At 38.6% G+C, this 24,689-nt stretch overlaps 2 protein-coding genes across 7 annotated transcripts in view; one reads left to right on the top strand and one right to left on the bottom strand.

Annotated features, from left to right (window-relative positions):
- Positions 1 to 24,689, bottom strand: part of LOC309475151 (uncharacterized protein) — a 343,736-nt gene that overhangs the window by 69,182 nt on the left and 249,865 nt on the right. For all 6 annotated transcript variants that reach the window (XM_082137779.1, XM_082137781.1, XM_082137780.1 and 3 more), the window contains 2 exons: positions 5,812 to 5,970; positions 3,935 to 4,093 (listed from right to left, as the gene is read on the bottom strand). In XM_082137779.1, coding sequence (XP_081993905.1) covers positions 3,935 to 4,093; positions 5,812 to 5,970 — 318 coding nt within the window. The remainder of the gene's footprint in view (positions 1 to 3,934; positions 4,094 to 5,811; positions 5,971 to 24,689) is intronic.
- Positions 8,072 to 11,640, top strand: LOC309474936 (uncharacterized protein; the record flags this gene model as incomplete). The annotated part of the gene is made up of 3 exons (XM_082137554.1): positions 8,072 to 8,282; positions 8,792 to 8,881; positions 8,945 to 11,640. 3 exons carry the CDS (start codon positions 8,072 to 8,074, stop codon positions 10,396 to 10,398), a joined length of 1,755 nt encoding a protein of 584 aa, XP_081993680.1. The 3' UTR covers positions 10,399 to 11,640.

The following is a 24,689-nucleotide window of genomic DNA, read 5'->3' as shown; positions in this document are numbered from 1 at the left end:
TCGAGTCCGCTGTTGAAGGTGATGATGATCATCCATTTATCCTCACACGTAACCACATAAGAATAATAACTTTGACCATCGGGTGCGGATCATAGACTGTAAAAAATATGGACAAAGCGTCTGTGACGTCACCCATAGACTTCTGAAGAACGGTTTTGAGGCCGTTTATGGGGGGTATGGGCGGCGCCATATTTCAATACAAATGTTCAGAAAGGATAACTTACAGGTATGATTTGTTGTGTCAGATCATGGCCGAGACGTCAAATTTCAGGAATTCCACTCGGCGCAGCCTATGCTCGTTGTCAGCTGTCAATCAAGCTGGCAATCGCGTCCTTATTTGTCATACATTTTATATCTAAATACGATCTAAACTAACGAGTTAGAAAAAAATTCACCCCCCTCACAGTTGTCAGGCACTCGGAACCTATCGAAAAATACAATAAAAGTCCATGGGACCAACCTGTAAAAACATGAATTTATGCTGTGAAAACGGACATTTTAACATGGGGGTGTATGGACATTTGCTCCCTTTTGGGACCTGCCCCTAGCGGATTTTCGATGTATTGCAGTTTTTCGCACTTCCGGGTAGGCTTCATTTTTCAGATTAGAATGTTGGCGCTTGGTGCGGATACTTAAATCAGAGAAAATGATTGGTGCGGGTGAGAGGCAGGTGGATGATTTGTTTTTGGCTGCGGATTCGGGTGACGTTGGAGCTCATCCGCGCTTTGCTTTCCGCACTATTTTCAAAGGTCAGCAAAACATTGCTCTCGTAAGATGTAGAAAAAATTACTCCACTGTGTTGAGCCTTCGACCTCCATCGCACCTATAATAAGTCATGTGATCTCAGTTGGTGGTGTCCACCTGAGTTGACGTCACTTTTTTAATGACCTACGACTCGCATTTACTGGGGAATATCCGATTTGTCTGCTTACATGGCACACGCAAATGCACGTATCCGATTCATATCCGATTTATTACCACATATGAGTGACGCCTGAATCCGATCTGAGAAAATCGGAATCCATGCGTTTTTTCCTGCTTAGGCTACACATTCATCGGTCATATCCGATCTGTGCCACATGAGAGGAAAAAATTGGAATTGGGTCACTTGAACCATGCAGTGTAAATGGGGCCTTTGGAATCTCAAAGGTCCCGACTGCAAAAACAAGCTTTTATAAAGAAAATTACACCAAAAATCTCACTTTTACTATTTGCTAAAAGCACTTACAAATATTCCCATGTGTTTCACTATCTTCTTCTCAAAGAGACTCAATACATGCAATAAATAAGTAATGGGGTAGACAAAAATGAGATCTGCAACATGAAAATGTATATTTATTTATAATAGAATAATATGTATAAATTGCGTGCCGAATATCTCAGACTCTGGTTGGTTTAGAGGGAAGGTGTGTTCACGACATGTTCACGTAACGCTGAGATCATTAGCTTTCCAATGACACGTAGTTCGTTATCATCCGTCGGCGATATCATGTGGATCGTATGAAAACAATTACTTATTTCCTGCATTACTGGACTAAATGAGACATAATGGTAGATTATTTCTCAAACGAAACTCACATAAAGGTGAAAATGGACTCATTTTGAAGAAAACAGTCTAAGGTGAAAGTCTATGTATCTTTTTGACTACGTTTAGCTCCGACATGCTCTAATCGGAGATGAAATGCAACGTTTCTCCTAGTTTGTTTACAAAGATCAAAGATGTACTTCGCGACTCATTCTGCAATCATTTGATCTGTTGTATTGTGTCAACTAAATAAACCATATAACTAAAATCCTGAGAAAGAAAGCTTTCGTTTGATATATGACTTGCCTTTGTTCATCAAATTTGACCAATGCCATCAATATTCAAATTCATAATCACACTTCCTTTTGATCGGTATTTCGGTTGCGGGTGGAGGAATTTAAACATTTAAATGATGCGATATGTAAAATGAATTAAAAAAAGATGGTTTTGTGTGAAAAGTAGAGGGTCTGAGCTTTGTAATGATATCACATATGACTGTTAATGTTTCATCAGGACCTTTAAATATTAAAGGACGATCGTAATAACGATCTTAATAACGCAATTCAGTATGGTACCGGGTTTACGACCTTAACAGGTTAAAACAGGGTTGCATCGAGTTTAGAGTTTATTCCATTTTAAGCAAAGAAAGAAATACAGAATCTTATTCTTGCAACATTTAAAATTGTATTGCCAAAGAAATTGCAGCAAAATAAAAAAAAATAAAACAGTACAAAATGAAAATAGTTCACAGCAACATCAATTAAGAGCAGGCGTTATTCTTTGCCTCTCTCTCGCAGACGCGCTGGATCTCTTTTTAGCAAGTTTCTTTTGTCTCCCTCACTGCGTGCGTCGGGTCTCTCTCGAAATTAAACATTTCAGGGTAAAACCACAACATACAGGCTAATAATAATACTGTATATGTCGCTGCTGTTTTGCACAATATCCCTTTGCGCCACCTGGCGGGCATTTCGCGAATTACTTTGAAATGCGACTGGTTTATTACTAGGCTCAAAATAGCCTCACACTAACACGGTAGCATAATGAGGGTCCATACATGCAAACCGAAGCATTGAGAACTTTGTAAGTGTACAGACAGTTTAATAAGAAGATACTTTATAAAGACAGTACATTACGCGTTTACATGCAGGATCCATTTTGGAAAACAGTCTCGACTAATCAAGTCACGAACGCCGCGCTACGATAGATTTCACTATGCGTAATTCCTATCGACCAGCTCACTTAGCGCGGCGTTCGTGACTCGATTAGTCGAGACTGTTTTCCAAAATGGATCCTGCATGTAAACGCGTAATGTACTGTCTTTATAAAGTATCTTCTTATTAAACTGTCTGTACACTTACAAAGTTCTCAATGCTTCGGTTTGCATGTATGGACCCTCATTATGCTACCGTGTTAGTGTGAGGCTATTTTGAGCCTTGTTAGTGGTATTAACTAGCGATTTACTTCTACTTACTCTGTGCCCCATATACTATTGTTATGAGCTAATCTGTTTTTAAAGATAAAACACTTTATATTCGATTATCATGAAAACGCATCTCAGGGAACGATCGACTCGGTAACCATGTGTTAATTACCCCTAGGTTCATTTTTCACTGGATTTGTCCTTTAACTGTGTTGCTGTCACTGTGTCTCATTGTGAAGGATGCTCCCTCAGGAGGACACATTTGCAAAAAGGCCAAGAGGGCAGATGCTTGAGCACCAGTTGAGGTCTATCTGTGCATGTGCCTGGCATTAGCCAAAGCAGTTTTAATAATTGTATCTAAAATATTATGTTGTATAAATATTTATACCTAATATTGCATGTTCGTAATAGACAACACATCCACTCAATTGTATGTATAATACCCAAATTGTCATTAAATATTATGGGTTCCGCTCAATAAGTTAAGCTCAAACAACAGTACTAGTGGCATAATGTTGATAACCTCAAAAATCAATTTCAAATGCTCCCTCCTTTTCTTTACAAAAGCCAAAAATTAAAAAAAAAAGTTGCTTACTAAACTTTTCTCTGTAATGTTATATAAAATCTTCTTTGCAAACACAATACAACGCCTAAAAAACAAATATGACTATAAATGATGATTTAGACAGCTATAGTTTAACCAGAATTGATGTGTGTGTGTGTGTGTGTGTGTGTGTGTGTGTGTGTGTGTGTGTGTGTGTGTGTGTGTGTGTGTGTGTGTGTGTGTGTGTGTGTGTGTGTGTGTGTGTGTGTGTGTGTGTGTGTGTGTTTAAATAAGCTACCAGGAGTAACATTTGTAATAAAAACACAAAATTGGGCCTCCTCTCTTTCTCCTAGAGATACAGAGTGAAGACAAAGCAATCGTTTTGTTTCTTAGCACTATCTGATGTTTCAGGTTCTTGTCTCAAATACTGGACAAATAATCTCACATGTGTTCAGAGGTCACAGCTCCACTTCTGAAATGTATGGGTGGATCCATTGAATTTGTAGACTTTATAGACACGCTGCTGGGACATGGTGCATCATCCTCTTCTCTCCTCTCTTTAGCAGGAGAGTTCTCCTCTGTATCCATTATTACAGATGCTTTCCTGAAAACATTAAACACAGTACAAGGAAAATTATTTTTATGAGGTTATGCATAAACTGTGTTAATTAAGTCAGGGGTTTTCAAACTGGGGGCCGCAGCAAGGGGCCAGGGGACGCCAGGGGGCCGCAGCAAGTTGAAAAAAAAAGAAAAAAAAAAAAGAAAAAAAAAGTGTTAATATGAGCATTTATGAAATAACATTATAATATTTTTTTGCATAGCCTATCTGAACATTATACTTTTAATGCTAATCTTTTAGAGATTAACTGATTGATCGGCTGGCCGATTTTCACGTGATTTTCAGTCTGACATATGCCGATTCAAATGCACTCGACTCGGGGCCGGATGATTAACATCGCGCAACATCAGCATCACACGTGCACACAGAACGCATATGTAGGAAACCTTGTGAATTCCGGCCGTTTCAGACCGCGAGCGGCGCGTGAGCAGCGCAAATTTTTTTCGCCGTGCATTTTCAGTGAGTGCGTTCACATCGCGAGCAGGAGCAGCGCGTGAGCGTCAAGCAGGAGCGTCGCGTGCCGTGAGCAGTAGTGAAGTGGAGGGTTTCGGCGCCGAGTCTATTTTTGCTGCGCTGCTTACGCTCAATTAAAGTGAAAGCACACTTTTGATGGACAAAATAAATATGATTTCACACAAAAAGTACCAAAAATGCACATAATTTGCATGTATAGTGTGTTTTAACAAGAACTGGAGTAGGCTATGTCAGAAAAGAAAATGAAGACTCAAAAATGTTTATAGAAAATGTACCCATTTAAACTTGTTTTTATTAATCAGTTTGGGTAAAAGTGGTGTTTTATAAAAAATATATATAGAAAATAAATATTTGTGTGTGCTGTAAAGTGGTTATAAAAAATGAAATCAGAATCGGCTAAAATCTGTATCGGCTGGTCAAACTCAATGACAAATCAGAATCGGCCTTGACAACTGTAATGGTTCATCTCTATAATCTTTCTGATTGGCTGGTATCAAACACCATCACATAATCTGATGTTCACCTAGATGTTTTATTTATTTATTTCTACATTTGCCGTAGTTTTGTCGATGGGTTCAATAACACATCCTGCAAAAGGGGGGCCTTGGCCAGAACCTAGTGGTATTTGGGGGGCCTTGTCATGGAAAAGTTTGGGAACCCCTGAATTAAGTCACCGTTACTGAGGCAGATGCAAAAGCATAGTTTTGAGTGGCACTATCTGCATGTTTTCCACAGAGGTTTTGAGGATTGAGAGGATTTTCTTCTTCCAGAAAATGCTAGTGTTATCGCATTGGACTTTACTCACCCAGGGTATTTCCCCCAAAAATTTTTTGAGAATGTCTGTAATTTTGTCAGACACCTTCTTTCTTACAGAGATTAACTTTATCTTCAAATCAACGAGGCCTACAATCAATCAGTTTTTAAAAAATCTATACTAATTAAAATAAATCAAGTTGACAAAACTAGCTACCTGGCTGTCACTAATGAAGGCAGGTCAAGAACACATGGATGCTGCTCGACTTGTGTGTGTTAACTGTGTCTCTGTCACTGTGTCTCATTGTGTGTGTGTATAAATAAGCTACCAGGAGTAACATTTGTAATAAAAACACAAAATTGGGCCTCCTCTCTTTCTCCTAGAGATACAGAGAGAAGACAAAGCAATCGTTTTGTTTCTTAGCACTATCTGATGTTTCAGGTTCTTGTTTCAAATACTGGACAAATAATCTCACATGTGTTCAGAGGTCACAGCTCCACTTCTGAAATGTATGGGTGGATCCATTGAATTTGTAGACTTTATAGACACGCTGCTGGGACATGGTGCATCATCCTCTTCTCTCCTCTCTATAGCAGGAGACTTCTCCTCTGTATCCATTATTACAGATGCTTTCCTGAAAACATTAAACACAGTACAAGGAAAATTATTTTTATGAGGTTATGCATAAACTGTGTTAATTAAGTCACCTTTAATGAGGCAGATGCAAAAGCATAGTTTTTAGTGACACTATCTGCATGTTTAACCCTCATGTTGAGTTCACGTAGTTTTGACACGCAGAGGATTTTCTTTTTCCCGTTATCGCATTAGACTTTACTCACCCAGGCTATAACTACATCCCCAAAAATTTAGAATTTCTGTGATTTTTTCCCCCACCTTGTTATAATAATAATAACCAGCCTAAAAATTGCTTATAAATCTCTTCTTACTCTATATTATCACTAAATATAGGATTCTTTTTTTTGTCAACTTTTTTTCTTTCAATTAGCACATGTTTTGTATTTCTTTTTGGATCTGATTGATCTTAGGCCTTCTTTATCTGAGCTTATGCTCCTCAATTTCTGCAAAAAACAAAAAAAAACAAAAAAAAAAACATTATTTGTGGGTAATTTTGGCAATATTGAAAATACGCAGGATTCGCAAAACGCTTGCTCTAGAAAGATGGGTCAGTACCCAGCTTATTTGGACCAACTTGCTCCTCAGAATCACAATCTGTAGTATGACTAATTACTGATATATATATATTTTCTACCAGGTGTTCAAATTACTTAGTTTTGTGTTTTATATTGTGTAGGTCTCCTGCTAACTGGCTAACTCGTGTTATTACTGTCTTAATGAAATACTTCTGCTAATCAGCTGCGGGCCACTATTACCTGAAACTGTGTCTATTAATGCAGATTGTCGTTCGCACTACTTTTAGTAAAGATAAAGGATGGAGCTTAATTTGTTTTTATAAAACGGATAGTTCCAGTCCTTGATTCTGATTGGTTGAGCCGTGTTCGAAGCCGTTGTAAAGTACTCAACAAACACACACCTGTGACCGCATTACATTAGTGTTACTGCGCAACTGCCGTTTGTGATTCTTTGTTGCTGCATGTGTTGCAACCTCTTTAAGCATGCTTTTTAAGTAAAAAAAAAATATATATATATATATATATCGGCCGATATATCGGATTTTTAAATCACCAAATATTTGTATCGGTATCGGCCTTAAAAATCCTATATCGGTCGGGCTCTAGTATTATACATTTATTTGTTATATACCTTCAAGAAAGAGTAGCTTAAATGGTATGTACGTATTTTTCAGGAAATGGCACCGTTGTCTGCAGCAGAAAAGAAGCGACGCTACACTCTTCTGCACAATGGTAACCACAAAATTCAAAAACATTACAGAAAGTCCTCTAAGTTTCTAACATAACTGAATATTAAACACTAACATTAACAAACAACATCTTTCCATTTACAGAAAAACACATAAAATAACACTTTAATCCCTAAATTTACCCTCCTAATGCAGTCCCTTGCAAAGCATGCTGGGAACTACAGATCCACTGCCCAGTTAGTTGTCAACAAAAATGATTCATGTAGTTTTCACACAAATTAATTAAGTAAACTTATATATATATATATAGGGCAGGGCTTAAAGTGAAAAAAAATCCTGAGCCTGAACTTTACTGTGGCTCAACCAGGACTTTTACCAAGCCCGTTTTTTCTATTAACCAATTCTATGAGCAACAGCACAGTCATATTTTCAACGCATTAACAACTATTGTGCCAAAATAATTGAAACTTTTGCAATACTAGGCTTACTGTGTCAAGAAAATAACATAACATGAATGTTTGTGGCAACATTTATTGAATTGCTAGCTTTGAAACATGTTAATGGCAAAGTGCATTCACCACTGCTTTCTTTGTAATGTGCAAACAGCAACATTGCTCACTCTGAAATGTGCAAACATTCTTAGGTGCTTTGACCAAAACAGAAAACTTTGCCAACTTAAATAGACATTTGAATTAGTTAGAGAACATTAAAAACACAAGTGCATCAAACCAATAAATGCATAGATGTTAGAAAACTACTGTAGCGTAATACTGTACTGTATTACAATCTTAGTGCAACTCAAAAGGCTATTAATCATTCTAAATCTAATTTCTAAGCAAGATCTAAGCATCTTCTTTTCAAAGTTTTGACAGAAAGTACTTCTGTTGAATAGGTCATGGCTGCTTTGGCTGCAGAGGAGGAGCTGGCTTTGGACTCAGAGGAGGAGCTGGCTTTGGACTCAGAGGAGGAGCTGGCTTTGGACTCAGAGGAGGAGCTGGCTTTGGACTCAGAGGAGGAGCTGGCTTTGGACTCAGAGGAGGAGCTGGCTTTGGACTCAGAGGAGGAGCTGGCTTTGGACTCAGAGGAGGAGCTGGCTGCAGAACACTGCAAAAAGTGACAAAAAAATAAGTCTTGAAATAAAATTGCTTGAATTAGACAAAATTTAGATTTTCTAATGGGACAAGCAAAAAATTTCCTTCGGAATGAGAAATACATTGCAACTGCACTTGAAATAAGACTAAACTGCGAGTCCCATTGGCAAATGTCAAAATACTTAATTCAAGATATAAAAACACTTAATTCAAGCATGTATTACCTTATATTTCATCATTTGCAGTGAAGAGGTGGCTTTGGCTGCAGAAAACTGCAAAAAGTGACAAAACCTAAGTCACAAATAGCTTGAATTAGGCAACATTTATCTTGATTTGAGTATTTTGACTGTCTTAAAACAAGATTTGCTAATAGGACAAGCAAAATTGTCCTTTGGATTGAGAAATACATTGCAACTGCACTTGAAATGAGACTAAAAGGTTTGTCCCATTGGCAAATCTTGTTTTAAGACAGTCAAAATGTATTCAATTCAAGATAAAAAAAAATAAAAAAAACTTAATTCAAGCGTTTATTACCTTAAATTTCATCATTTGCAGTGAAGAGCTGGTTTTGGGTGCAGAAGAGCTGGCTTTGGCTTTGGGTGCAGAAGAGCTGGTTTTGTGTGCAGAAGAGCTGGTTTTGGGTGCAGAAGAGCTGGCTTTGGGTGCAGAAGAGCTGGCTTTGGCTGCAGAAGAGCTGGTTTTGTGTGCAGAAGAGCTGGTTTTGGGTGCAGAAGAGCTGGCTTTGGGTGCAGAAGGGCTGGTTTTGGGTGCAGAAGAGCTGGTTTTGGGTGCAGAAGAGCTGGTTTTGGGTGCAGAAGAGCTGGTTTTGGGTGCAGAGGAGCTGGCTCTGGGTGCAGAAGAGCTGGTTTTGGGTGCAGAAGAGCTGGCTTTGGCTTTGGCTGCAGAAGAGCTGGTTTTGTGTGCAGAAGAGCTGGTTTTGGGTGCAGAAGAGCTGGTTTTGGGTGCAGAAGAGCTGGCTTTGGCTGCAGAAGAGCTGGTTTTGTGTGCAGAAGAGCTGGTTTTGGGTGCAGAAGAGCTGGCTTTGGGTGCAGAAGGGCTGGCTTTGGCTTTGGGTGCAGAAGAGCTGGCTTTGGCTGCAGAAGAGCTGGTTTTGTGTGCAGAAGAGCTGGTTTTGGGTGCAGAAGAGCTGGCTTTGGGTGCAGAAGAGCTGGCTTTGGCTGCAGAAGAGCTGGTTTTGTGTGCAGAAGAGCTGTTTTTGGGTGCAGAAGAGCTGGCTTTGGGTGCAGAAGGGCTGGTTTTGGGTGCAGAAGAGCTGGTTTTGGGTGCAGAAGAGCTGGTTCTGGGTGCAGAGGAGCTGGCTCTGGGTGCAGAAGAGCTGGTTTTGGGTGCAGAAGAGCTGGCTTTGGCTTTGGCTGCAGAAGAGCTGGTTTTGTGTGCAGAAGAGCTGGTTTTGGGTGCAGAAGAGCTGGTTTTGGGTGCAGAAGAGCTGGCTTTGGCTGCAGAAGAGCTGGTTTTGTGTGCAGAAGAGCTGGTTTTGGGTGCAGAAGAGCTGGCTTTGGGTGCAGAAGGGCTGGTTTTGGGTGCAGAAGAGCTGGTTTTGGGTGCAGAAGAGCTGGTTTTGGGTGCAGAGGAGCTGGCTCTGGGTGCAGAAGAGCTGGCTTTGGCTGCAGAAGGGATGGTTTTGGGTGCAGAGGAGCTGGCTCTGGGTGCAGAAGAGCTGGCTTTGGCTGCAGAATGGCTGGTTTTGGGTGCAGAAGAGCTGGCTTTGGCTTTGGGTGCAGAAGAGCTGGCTTTGGGTGCAGAAGAGCTGGTTTTGGGTGCAGAAGAGCTGGTTTTGGGTGCAGAAGAGCTGGCTTTGGGTGCAGAAGGGCTGGTTTTGGGTGCAGAAGAGCTGGTTTTGGGTGCAGAGGAGCTGGCTCTGGGTGCAGAGGAGCTGGCTTTGGCTGCAGAATGGCTGGTTTTGGGTGCAGAAGAGCTGGCTTTGGGTGCAGAGGAGCTGGCTCTGGGTGCTTCACTCAGTTTTTTCATTGCCTCTGCACGTTTCCTTTCCTTCTTCCTATCCAGGTGTGTGTCTGATAAGTTTGATATGCCAACAGACATGTTCTCCTCATCGGTTGATCTATTGTCATGTTTGCAGCAGTCATCCGTCTTGCTTTTAAACTGGATTTGACTATTGCCAGGCCCTCATACGTTTCAATATTCATGCAACATCTATCCACCTCAAAAATGTCATCCATTTGATTGAAAGATCCCTCAACCAGAGGTCCTGTAAATAAGCTAAGTAAAGCTTTTACCAGCATGTTAAGGACCGGATATCTCTCATCTCCCTCATCATTTTTCATAGCCACAATGGGGCTCCACCAACCAACATCTACACTCATTTCCTCATCTTTATATAGATTTGCACGGGAAACCAGCTCACCATCAATTTGATAGGCCCGTACTTCCTCATTGAGTTTCCCTAGGTCTTCTGGTGCCACAACATTTGGCAAAGCCCTGCCTAATGTAAGAAATGCAGTGCAAACTGAGTCCTCCTGCAATAAAGCTGGATTGAGTGCTGACAGGGATGTGATTATTTTATTATTAAGTGGAAGGTTTTTTAGCAGAAATGCTGCTGCTCTGATGTATCCTTCTCTCAGACTAGAATAGATACTTGAAACCCATAGCTTTTTCTCCAATTGTGCTTTGTTCAGTTTAGAGAAGCAGAATTGTCCAACAGAGAGCCTTTTGTCTGACAAGTGCAAGTCTCTGCAATGAACATCGACCTTTAGGATGTCTTTTGCACTTAGGCCAATGGACTCAGGCTTCATGAACTTACTGAGCAGCTCTCTGACCAAAGCCACCATCTCTGCGTGAAGTAAGTGCACCATTGGTTCCTCGTATTGAAGTTTTTTGAGGAAACTTTGGAACGTTGGGAGAACTCCTGTACACAAAAGAGGACATTTTAATTAAACATCATTATAAAATAAGAATTAGTTAATAAACATACATATTCTACACTAGAAAAATATAATGACTCAAAACTGATGTTCATGGACATATGTAGTGAATCCCAATTCGTTATATGGTGCTAAAATATTCTAAATGTAACAAGCACAAACAAAATTCTCCAAGTGAATAATCATCCTCATTCAGTGCCTTCCAAGTATTCTTACATTTATTAACATTTAGTCATATACACTTTCTTAATTAAAATACCTCTGAAGATGTCGATCACTACTCTCAATCTTTCATAGTCTGTAAAAAGCACTAATAATCGTGACTTCCTGTCTTTGTTTGCCTGTGTTCGGTAGGCTTTGGCTTGTTGCTGTTGCAGAAATGTTATTCTTGCCCTTTCCTGAACTGACACTGCATTTCTCTGCAGTACTTCAGCTAGCAACCATCTGCAGCAAAAACACATATCCCTGATTAATATGCCAAATCCTAGTAAGAAAGTCAATAAACGAAATTAATGAATTATTTTCCAAAATTATACATAAAGTACAAAATAATATTACCTGTAGTTATGTTCTTCATCTGGTGGTAAAAGATGGTAGTAATAGACAACCAAGGAATCCATGACTTCATCCACCCTGTTGCATACATCAAGCATCTGAAGAAACCTGCTGCTGATGGGTCGCACCAAGCTCTTTTGGAGTTTGTGCAAGAGACTTTGGTATTCTGAAAAGATGTCTTTTTGCTTAGGAGACTTTTCAATGTCATAATAAATATCTGAACAAAAGTCCTGTACTTCTGTGCCAAATGGATTAAGTAGGGCTTTAGCGCTGTTTGAGACCATATGAACGGTGTATCCTGATATGTCCAGTAGACAGGGATTTTCTTTGCGTGCATAGGCCTCCACGCCCCCCTTCTTTCCACGCATGACAGCACAGTTGTCCATAAGAATGCTTATTACTTGCTTCCATTCAAGTTTGTACGAAGCTAAAATACCCCCTAGCTCTTCCATAAGAATAGGAGCTGTTGCCACATTTACCATTTTGCTAGCCAAATGCTGTGTTGTTATCGTTCCACTTTCCTCGTCGAAAAATCTGACCAACACATTTAATATTCGGTCTACATTGTTGTTTGTCGACTCATCAATGTTCAGAGAAAACATTGTTTTTTTTAGTTTGTCCGAAAGATCTTTTTTGAATTGTAAAGCGAGGCCGTGTGTATTTAAATAGCTTACTTGCTGGTTCGACAGCAGTTTAGACAACAGTTTAGACAAAGCAGTTTTGTCCTCGGCCAACTTTTTACATAGATCCACAAGTGGTTGTGAAATTGTGAACGATAAGTCGTGTTGAGATATAAATGCACACAGTCTTAACTTTTGCTCACATACACGGTCAGTGAAAGAGGTCAGAGGAGTTGCCGTAGTTTCTGCTCCAGGTAACGTGGTCGTATACTGTAGACTGCGCACGATAGCTCTGTGCGTCTTATCTCCATCATGACGGACAAGTGTTTTTTTTACCGCTAGTGGCATAGTGAAGCTTTTTGTGGCAAACTATGCAAAAACAAGCTCCAGGCTCCGGAAGTTTACTGCACCAAGTGCCTAAAGCCTTCCCGTCTTGTCCTCTTTCTTCAAGCCATGCCCAGCGCCAGTTGTTTTTTACTTTCTTCTCCAAAGCAGATGTATTTTCTCCTGGTTTGATAAACTCCATTCTCCATAGCGTGTGTACAAGCTAACTGCGAACTGGTTCACTTCCTGCACAAGACCCGCCCTCCTCTCTAGCAATTGGCTAAGACAACCTAATATCATGCTCCCATTGGCTGTGACAGCTGTGCGCGCTGACTCTTGAATCAAGGTGGTAGGTTGAAGGGAACATATCGCGTTCACATATCGCGTCTTTTGCGCGCTCAAGTTCGTTATTTCAAATGTAGCCACGCGGTATGCGCGCTCATAATGGAAGCGACGCGCTCGTTTTTCCAAGCGCGTCCGCGCCGAAAGTGCCTCCGACTGTAATTTACAGCCTGCTAAATAAATTTTGCCTGTGCCGGAGGCCGGACCTGCCCTCAAGCCGGAAATCCGGCCCCCGGCCGGAATACTTTAAGCCCTGGGTTGATATATTAACAAAAATATATTAGGTTGATTGAACACAATTAAATTAAGTTGTGACAAAATATTAAACAATCGTGTTACTTTAGCTTATTTTAATTCATTAAATTTAACAAGAGGCAAAAATAAATTTGAGTGTATCTATCTATAAATTACAGAAACGTCTGTCTGTCTGTGTGTGTGTATGTCTGTTAACCACATATCTCTCGAACCGTTAGTCCGATGGATTTGAAATTTGACAGGTGTCTTGCCACGGGAACGAGAAAGTGCAGTGCCAAGTTTGACGTTGTTTGGGTGAGAAATGCTTAAGATATCGTTAAATATATCATTTTTAAAAGGTTGTGGTTTAAAAATAAACATTCTGACATAATGGACTGTGGTTTAAAAATAAACAAACACACACTCTCTGGATGTTAACTGAATCGGTAAGTCACACTGTTTACTTCTTAATAATGTTTATTTAAAGCTACGCTGTTTACTTCTTTATTACTGTGCCATGCGCGCTGAAGTTAGCATGTGACTATGTGATGTTTAATATGTTAAATAGTAGTAGTAACGTTAGTAGGAATGGCTATGCAGGCTTAAACGAGGTTAACTATCTTACCGATCGAACGGCAAATCTCCATCAGCTCAGCTGCGTGGCGTGTCCGTTTTTATTTCGGCTCCCATGTGAACAGGTTAGAGTTTGCACACTGCCTGCGTGAGACGCTCGCGTCTCAGACGCGGCTCGAGACAAATGCAGATAATATTATCGATTTTCAAAATATTGCACTTGGCTTTATCATTATCTTATTACATAATAATAATAATTTTCGATATTCAAATATTGCACCTGTCAATACAGAATGAAATATTCTGTAGCCTATTTTGTCAATACTGCCGACGTAGTCTTTGCTGTATCAGTAGGCTATATATTTAACATGAATTATAGGCCTCCACAACTCTCTCCCCTATATTTCTAACACTCCTATATTTCTATATTTCTAACTCTATCTTTCGACCAACTCCCGAAATAGCCCTCATTGTAGCAGCACCGCATCAGACACGCTTCTGTGCAAAGACATAGAAAACGCCACGCAGACGCGCATATCTCTCGCATATCTCTCGAACCATTAGTCCGATGGATTTCAAACTTGACAGGTGTCTCGCTACGGGCACGAGTAAGTGCAGTGCCAAGTTTGACGTTGTTTGGATTAGAAATGCTAAAGACATATATCGGTAAAAGCACTTAGAAGGTTGTGGTTTAAAAATAAACATTCTGACAAACACTCTGTCAGCGACACTGTTTACTTCTGAATATTATAGTTTGGTTCCAAAACGTGATAAATCCATTTTGATTAATATGGGTAAAAATGTGTTTTCTTTACCAAGAAAGTGGCAAGATGAAAACCACTATTTTCTGTTTCAAACTTTCACATACCATCTTTAGGTTATAATAACATAAAAAATTCAAATCCAGATTTTGATTTTCAAAGATTTATTATAAAAACGGATTATTTCCCCCCCAAAAAATGCAATAAATTCATGACACTTTTTTTTCAAAATGCAATTAATCCATTGAATCAATATAAAAGTTATTTTTTATCATATTGAAACTGTTGAAATCAGCCATCGCTAAGAAAAATCTCCTGAACTTTTTTGACGGCGATCTGCTCACAAAAACTGATTTTGTACGGGCACTTTGCACTGCTCCCTGAATCGACGCGCTTATTCATTTGTGGATGTTAACTGAATCTGTAAGTCAGCTATGCTGTTTACTTCTGAATATTACATTTCATACTGTGTATTCACCAACTAAACATATCCTATTCAATGCATTCACAGTCTCTTTCACAGCCATCATTTATAGTAGCCTATTCACACACTGTTTGCTCAAGCATAGCGTTTTCTCGGAGTTCACTTTGTGCTTTCTACCATGCACAAATAAAAATGTCACTGAACTTTTGCTGTGTAATTGTAACAATGAGCACTCAAACACACCAAACCAACAATTACTAAAAAAACTCAAAAACTGATTTTGCACGGGCATTTTGCACTAGTACTATATAAATATGTTTAAGTGTGAATTTTAAGTTGTCTGAAAAAAATGTAAGTTTGAATGTTGATGTGGACATGTGTCTTTCTTCTTCAGGGGGTGCCAGGGTAAATGAGTTGATGACATTTATTGTTGTTCAGTGGTGTGATGTCCACCCTGTTACCCCTCTGTCCACCCTGTTACCTCTGTGTGTTTTTTAAGTTAAGAAAATAAGTTCAACAAATGTTATGCATATCTTTGTGGTTAATTTTAGGGAACGAAATGGCAAAATGAAATGATTTAAAAATGGGACAAAATTCCATTGAAATGTCTTTTTATTCTAAAAGAAATGTGTTGAAATTACCACTGTGCCTTAAAATACAACAACTTTTTTCAAGATAATGCTTGTTGATGAACACTTTGTTAAAATACATTTGCAGGGTAAAGTGAGGGACATTTTAGCTCTTAGAAAATGTAAATATTTCAATAAGTGTGAATTCAAAACATTTATTAATTGATATGAGAATGTCCTGTAACATTGGACATTTGGCCTTTGCATGTGTGAAGAATTTGGTCAAAATTATTAGAGTCATTTCCTGAGCTGGACCAATATATTTTTCTTGTAGTGTAAAAACCCATTCTTCAGATAAAATTATTAAATCATGGAAATTTTAACTTTTTTGATAGAAATTTACCAAGCTGAAATGGCACAGAATAGTAGGAATGACCGAAAATGGCAAAATAAAAGAATAGAATGAGCAACCATGAGTAAACAATGAGGAACCAAAGAAACAAACACCAAGGTAAGAGATCATACATAATATAAGATATTAAAATAAAATAAGCAAAATCACAAACCGTTTGATTGCATTTAATTTAAATATATTGTCAGTATAGGGATCTCCCAGTCACGTGACCCCTAGCCGCGTGTCAGCCATTTTGACGGAATACTATTGCACAAGCGCACATACATGAGAATAGAGCCCGACCGATAAAGGATTTTTAAGGCCGACACCGATACAAATATTTGGTGATTTAAAAATCCGATATATCGGCCGATATATATATTTTTTTTTTAATCCAGAAACGCGTAACAAAACATGAACAGATTTCCCTAACATTAGTTATTTGTTGTTATTTAAGAGTCCTCAGCCTTACTAAAATAATATGATAATTTGTTTTATTGTCACAACAGAACAGAATATATTAAAGTTCTGATAAATATAATGTATAAAAATACAAACTTAAGATATGAAACTTACAAGTCCTTTGAACAAAAAAAGTAAACTATTATTATTAATATTGACAGTAATAATTCAATTATGTAATAATGTGTGTGTGTGAAGAACTGATAAGATTGTAAATGTGTACCTTGAAATGCAATGTAAGTCGCTTTTGATAAAAGCGTCTGCCAAATGTCAATGTTATAAGCTACCTTATAATTACAATGTCAACTTGCTTATCCCTTTACCTGCACTCTTTTAATTCTATCCATCTATTCCATCAAGCTACAACAAACCATTTTCAATCATCATTTGCTGCCTGCCTTCTAAAATCTACTACTTAGTGATGCACTAAATACATTATGTGACTCGTTAATGCTGCGGTTAAACGAAGTCAGCAACGCACACTTGGATTTCACACACGTGTAAAAGAAAAGCTAACTTTTATGCACAGGCTATGTTTGATACTTTTTCTCTATGTCTAAATGTTCACTCCTCACGTGCCTAACTTACGTTTTACAATGCAGAAACTGGAACTACAGATATGCTAGTTATAAATACAGTAATCATTACTTTATTTAGGCAGAATAAGTTCGTTGTGATTTCCAAGCTTTTCCACTGTCGGGCCAGTGCGAGCCAGGGCTTTAAACGGGCCGTGCCTATATATATGGTGCCTATATAGCACCAGGCCTGCGTTTCCACTGTCGGGCCAGAAGCTCCACAGCGCTTCACTAAAACACGCCCGTAACACGCCTCTCTGGAACAACGTCACACTAACCCATTCACCAACAAATGGAAGTTTTATCAGAAAACGAATCAGAAATCACTGGAAACAGCGTTGAAAACAAACATGATAAAAGCGGCCGTTTGCTGGCATTTTTGTTGTTTACTTGAATATTTAAAACCCAAGCTTCGATGTTTTACCACAGGTTTACAATAAAAAGTGATACATTGATCATAATGAATTAATTTATGTCAAAATTGCACATTAGTCACTCAGAAATAAATTACCGTTAACGTTAGGTCTATTTCACAAAAGAAGAAGGACACACTTACTTCTTCAGTCGCGTCTGTTACTGTTTATCTGGTAGTTACAGGACATAGTTACATCACATTTAGAAAGAATGATCATTTCTACAAATATATGCCACCAAAAATACGACCTGAGGAGCTTTAGCACTCTCTCGACTCCTTTGCTTTATTTTATCATGATAGTCCGGAATAAAGAGACGAGACGTAGGCTACTGACAGATAAAATAAAAACATGACTGTGATAGCCTTTATGATTGGTCGGATTTTTTCAAGCGTTCACTATGTTTTTTTACTATGCGTATCTTCAAGCGTTTACTATGTTTACTATGGTAATGGTTAGCGCGCATAGTCTTTTGCATCACAAACAGAAGGCATTCAAACATGAACGCGAGTTAAATTATTTTAAAAGTCTTTAATGCTGACAGAATCATCCGGCGCTGCCGTCTCCCGACTCAGGTGAACTCCGCCTCTGTTTGTAACCACTCCTCTAGCCCGAGCTGGCCCGCTCTGGCCCAAGGTATTCGACGGGCCAGAAATCCTGGCCGTTGGCCCCGAGTAAGCCCCGATCAAGCCCGGGAAGTGACAGTGGAAACGCAACTGGCACGCACTAGCACGGCCCGGCCCTGGCCCGACAGTGGAAACGCGGCTATTGATGTTAGATGTTATTCCTTGTAGAGTGCCCTCTGGTGGACAAACTATGCAGCGCCAACACTCATAACATTTATTCATTTATCGGCCATTATAAATGCCGATACCGATAGTTTGGAAAATGCCTAATATCGGCCCGCCGATATATCGGTCGGGCTCTACATGAGAATGCGGATTATCACGTTTTATGGCGGCGAATTGATTAAAATAATGAATAATGGTCACTGTACTAATTATCTTGAGCCTGCTGAAATGTTCCTATAAATATATTTTCTTTCCAACTGTGCAATCTTAATAATAAATAGGCTAAATATATTTATCCACTAAGCTGCAGCAGTCCTATGCTCGTCTTCCCATTAAGTTTTTTTTCTCTTTCTGACATTTCATACCTGTTGTTACATTTTTTTATTAAATTGACTATAAAAAAAGATTGCTTGTGTGTGCTGGTGTTCATTCCAGTCTTTTAAAATAGTTGAATGAATGAATGCTCGCGAGGTGCCTGTAACAATTTTTAAATAGGCTAACGTTAGGCTATTTAATCAATAATGTACAAAGGGTAGAGGAGAATGACAGTCAACTACTTTGCATATTATAGCATTTTGGGCATAAACATGTAAATAGTGAAAAGACTGACATTGAAAAATGACACAGAATTATTAAAATTTTATATTTAAATATTTAAGTGTTTTGGGTGGTTGCTAGGGTATTCTGGGTGGTTGCTAGGCGGTTGCTAGGATATTTTGGGTGGTTGCTAGGGTCTTTTGGGTGGTTGCTAGGGTCTTTTGGGTGGTTGCTAGGCGGTTGCTAGGGTGTTCTGGGTGGTTGCTAGGGTGTTTTGGGTGGTTGCTAGGGTATTCTGGGTGGTTGCTATGCGGTTGCTAGGATATTTAGGGTGGTTGCTAGGGTCTTTTGGGTGGTTGCTAGTCGGTTGCTAGGGTATTTTGGGTGGTTGCTAGGGTATTCTGGGTGGTTGCTAGGGTGTTTTGGGTGGTTGCTAGGGTATTCTGGGTGGTTGCTAGGCGGTTGCTAGGATATTTTGGGTGGTTGCTATGGTGTTTTGGGTGGTTGCTAGGGTGTTCTGGGTGGTTGCTAGGCGGTTGCTAGGGTGTTATGGTGGTTACTAGGATGTTTTGTGTGGTTGCTATGGTGTTGCTAGGGTATTTTGGGTGGTTGCTAGGGTGTTTTGGGTGGTTGCTAGGGTGTTCTGGGTGGTTGCTAGGGTGTTCTGGGTGGTTGCTAGGTGGTTGCTAGGGTGTTATGGGTGGTTACCAGGATGTTTTGTGTGGTTGCTATGGTGTTGCTAGGGTATTTTGGGTGGTTGCTAGGGTCTTTTGGGTGGTTGCTAGGCGGTTGCTAGGGTGTTTTGGGTGGTTGCTAGGTGGTTGCTAGGGTGTTCTGGGTGGTTGCTAGGATATTTTGGGTGGTTGCTAGGGTCTTTTGGGTGGTTGATATGGTGTTACTAGGTTGGTTGGTAGTTGTCACAGATGGTTACTATGGAGTTTTTATAGAGTTCTTACTTAACTAATCGCTATTAGCATGTAGCTATTCACTGCTAGCATGTGTAGCATGTTGAAAGTGCTGTTTGCTAGCATGAGTCAAAAGAGCCAAACCTCATCTCTATACGATGTTCTGATACAGAGATATAGGTCTTGCAAAACGGTTGCTAGGGTACTCAAGTTTGGTTAAATTAAGAAGTTTAAAGTGGTTTGAAGTTTAAAGTAGTTTAAAGTAGTTTGAAGTTTAAGATAGATAGATAGATAGATAGATAGACAGACACACACACACTAACTCGCTCACACACTCACTCAGACACACACGCACACTCAGAGTTTATGAGTTTAGAGTTTATAAGTATAAATTGATGAGTTTATAAGTGTACGAGTTTTTGAGTTTATAAGTTTAAATGAGTTAAGAGTTTGAGTTTAAGAGTTCAGAGTTTATACATTTATGAGTTTAAGAGTTCATAAGTCTATGAATTCATGAGTTTACAAGTTAATTAGTTTATAAGTGTATGAGTTTAGAGTTTATAAGTTTAAATGAAGTAAATTTGAAGTTTAAATTAGTTTAAAGTTTAAATTAGTTTGAAGTTTAAAGTTTAAATTAGTTTGAAGTTTAATTTAGTTTGAAGTAGATAGATAGATGAGTTTATTAGTTTAAATGAAGTAAATTTAGTAGTTTGAAGTTTAAATTAGTTTAAAGTTTAAATTAGTTTGAAGTTTAAAGTTTAAATTAGTTTGAAGTTTAATTTAGTTTGAAGTTTAATTTAGTTTGAAGTAGATAGATAGATGAGTTTATTAGTTTAAATGAAGTAAATTTAGTAGTTTGAAGTTTAAATTAGTTTAAAGTTTAAATTAGTTTGAAGTTTAAAGTTGAAATTAGTTTGAAGTTTAATTTAGTTTGAAGTTTAATTTAGTTTGAAGTAGATAGATAGATGAGTTTCTTAGTTTAAATGAGTCTCAGTGGCTCATATAGTATATAGAACGGCAGTTTGGTTTAGTCTTCAAGGGATTTAGATTTGAATTTTTGTCGGTTGGTCAGTTTGAAAAAGTCAATGGGAGTTTTTCCGAGTTTTGATCGTCATTTTTAGGAAAACCGTAAGTCCGATCAGTTAGAAAAGATATAGCATACCGAGTCAGAATAGTCTGAAGGTCTGAGCCGAGTTTGGAGTATGTAGAGTTAAAGCTCTAGGCTGTATTAAAGTTATATTTTTTTAGTCTCAGAAGAAGAAGAATAATATTAAGTTTAAGTACAATATCAGTAAGTTGGCTCTCTCAAGCCAACTTAATAATTAGGAATCATAGATCCATATGAAGCACCACGAGTTCTTTTTACAGGCATTAAATGTGTAGAAGAACTTCCTGACATTGAGTTCGGTGACATTTACAGCTACCTTATTCACTTCCCATCACGCTACACCGGAGCTTCATTAAAAGCATACAAAAGCTTAGCAGGCTATCGGTATCACGAGTTCGGATGGGTCAGCAACTCTTTGATTTGGACGCCAGCGGGGAAGGATCTTTCAATCATCACCGCAAAGGTTGGTCAATAGATGAATATTTCGCCACAAGCTGTATTATCACCAGCGGTTTAGCATTTTCTATTCCGTCAAGATGGCTGCTCCAAATGGCGGGACGTCCCTCGTAGATCACGTGGGTAGGGTAATTTTTACTGCGTGTGTGTGTGGATGAAAAACCTGGGGGGTTTTTCAAGATGGCGGAGTGAGTGGTAACACTTTTGCAGGCTCCGGTAAAAAGTTTATTTTTAGTCCTTGAAATGTGATAAACTAGTGTAACAACCCCTCTACTAAACAGATATTTAATGTAGTGTCGACATTTTCTTGTTTGTTTTTTTTGGAATCATGTCCGACCACAATTACAATTTGGCTGCTCTCCACGAGGCATGTGACGATTTTGACATTGAGGGAGAAATGGAAGCTGAGCAACATTCATCCAAAAAAGACAAAATTAACAAAGAACATACGCCGGTTAAACAGCTAAATCCAAAGAAACAGAGACACCAAAGTGAAATTGAGGACGTGAATACTGGCGCTGCAATTCTTCATGCAGTACAAGCTCTGACCAGAAAAATGGACGAGCAGACGGAACTCTTGAAAAGTTTCGACAGACGTATCGAAGCTAACACAACCGCAACTAAAGAAAACCGTGAAGAAATCTGTGCGCTTCAAAAAAAAATAGGAGGCCTTCAGAGAGAAAACAGCTTGTTAAAAGAAGCATGTGCAGAGCAAACCCGATATAAAAGAAGGTGGAATCTGAGGATGATTGGTCTCCCTGAAAAGGATGGCGAGGACACGAGAGAAGTTGTCATTGGGATACTGACAAGAGTTGTTCCAATGTCTGTGGAGCGGCTGCGCGACACCGTAGACACCGTTCACCGACTGGGAAGGAAAGGCGACGCCGCTACCTCAAATAATACACCGAGAGTGATCATTATTCAGTTCGGGATGAGAACGGTGCGGGATGATGTTTGGAAGAAATCGAAGGATGCGAGAGTGTGTAGAGACATGCACATTCGATTCAAAGAAGACTTCTCGAAGGAAGACCGGGAGGCGCGTGCAAAGCTGTGGCCACTGGTTCAAGAAGCCAGAAAGACGGGTAAAAGGGCATTCTTAAAGGAAGGTTACGCGCTGATCGATAACCGGAGAGTGGACCCCAATTGATCTCTTGTTTTGCCATCATTTGAATGGCTGTCGAAATTCTGCCTGCACTCACGTTTGACTGAGAATTATTATTATTATGTTTATTTGGTTGACATAAACGTTTTGATATGTAAGTATCAACACTACCCGCACTTTGTTTAATGCATCACTGAATATCCGGGGTTAAATAAGCTGATGTTATGATTGAAGTATATGGTCATTGATACGTTTATGACTCCAAAAAAAAAAGTTTTTTTTTTTTTTTTTTTTGCACTCCAGCATATGGCAGTTACTGGTTGTTTACCTATTAAATGTTTTTAAAGCTGGACATAATTATTTATTTTTTTTCTTAAGGTAGTCTACAATAGCTTTCTGCCAAAATTTAGGAAAACACAACAAAGTAGACGAAGTTAATTCCATATTTAAATAGTCCTTTGTTACAATAGCTGTTCGGTTTGTAGTATTCTTTATTCCCTCTATAGTGTATAGAGGATTAGTTACACTAAACATGTAGATTTAGGACTAATGACTCATTCCTGCGCATCGATAACACTTTTTGTGCACTGTTTATAAGCTATCTACTTATCACCTAAATGTTTTCCTTTATTTCTTTAAATACTAGGGGGTTGAAAGATAACGTAAAACTTAAGGCTATTTTTCTTTTCTGTAAGGAGCAAAGGGCTAATTGTGTGTTTTTGCAAGAAACCCACTCAGTTGAGGTTGACACAAAATTTTGGAAATCGCAATGGGGAGACTATCTTTTTCAGTCATGGAACGTCACGCTCGGCAGGAGTTATGATTTTGTTAAATAGATTTCCTGGGAAAATTATTGACCATAAAAGTGACCCTACCGGCTATTGGATAATGGTCGCAACAGAAATTAATAGTATAAACTACATTTTATTATGCGTGTATGGTTATAACAATAGAGCACACAACAAAAATCTCTTTGCATCCTTAAGTAAGTGCTTAGAAGAATGGAAAATGCTCTTTTCAACAGATAGAGTAATAATTGGGGGAGATTTTAACCTGGCCCCTGATCTTTGGTTAGACCGCCTACCATCAAAAAGACACTGCCACACATTTGATGAAACAATTGTTGATTTAATTACAAAGGCCAATCTAATAGATTATTGGAGATTGAAAAACCCAACCAGAAAACAATTTACCTGGTTTAACCCATCTAATAATGGCCAGTGCTCAAGATTGGATTATTGGTTAGTCTCAGAAAATCTAATTAATGAGGTAAATAGATGTGAAATTTCAGCATCACCCCTAACTGATCATTGTGTAATATTTTTGACACTTTCTCTGGGTGGAAGAGAAAATAACATAAACCCCATATGGAAATTTAATAATACCCTCTTGGGAGATACTGAGTTTTGCAATGCAGTTAAACAACTGGTTAAAGAAGTAGGTGAATTGGAAATGTGTTTTCTGAGTAAATGGGAATGGTTCAAGTTCAAAGTTAAACAGATATCTATTAATAAAAGTAAGCAATTATCAACACTTAAAAAGATAAGACAAAGGGACATCATTAGCCACATTAATACGTTGTGCCGTAAAGATGATTTAACACTGGAAGAACAGACTGAATTAAACAATTTACAGTCCCATCTTGATAATATATATTTGGAAAAGGCCAAGGGAGCATTTATTCGTTCAAGGGCTCGTTGGATCGAAGAGGGGGAAAAAAACTCTTCCTATTTTTTTAGTCTGGAAAAACAAAGACAAACGAAGAAAAAAATTCGGAAATTAAATATCAATGATGTTATTGTTGAAAATCAAGAACAAGTAAATGGAAAAATCAAAGCATTTTATAGTAATTTGTATAAATCCCTTTTTTCTAAAGAAGATTGTTGCTTTTTTTAAATAGGATTCAGGGGTTTAAAAAGACAATGGATGATAACTTTAAACAATCTATGGAAGAAGAGCTAAGAATTGAGGAACTAGACTTGGCAGTTCGACAGATGTCTAAGGGGAAATCACCGGGAATAGATGGGATAACCGTGGAGTTTTTATTTTTCTTTTGGAGCGATATCAGAGAAATGCTATATAATGCCTTTTTAGATTGTATCTCAAAAGGTAATCTTTCTCCCACTATGAAACATGGTCTTATCACTCTAATCCCCAAACCTAACAAAGATAATCTGTTATTGGATAATTGGAGACCAATTACCTTGTTATGTAATGATTATAAATTATTGGCACTTGTTTATGCTAATCGTCTGAATGAGGGATTATCACATATTATTGATGAGTGTCAATCAGCTTTCATGAGGGGTAGAAATATACATAATCATACCAGATTGCTTCTAGACATGCTTGACTATCGAGATCTCATTGATACGGA

Source organism: Leuciscus leuciscus (genome assembly GCF_965113295.1).
Source record: "Leuciscus leuciscus genome assembly, chromosome: 15".
Classification (NCBI taxonomy): domain Eukaryota; kingdom Metazoa; phylum Chordata; class Actinopteri; order Cypriniformes; family Leuciscidae; genus Leuciscus; species Leuciscus leuciscus.
This window is presented reverse-complemented; position numbering and strand designations above follow the sequence as displayed.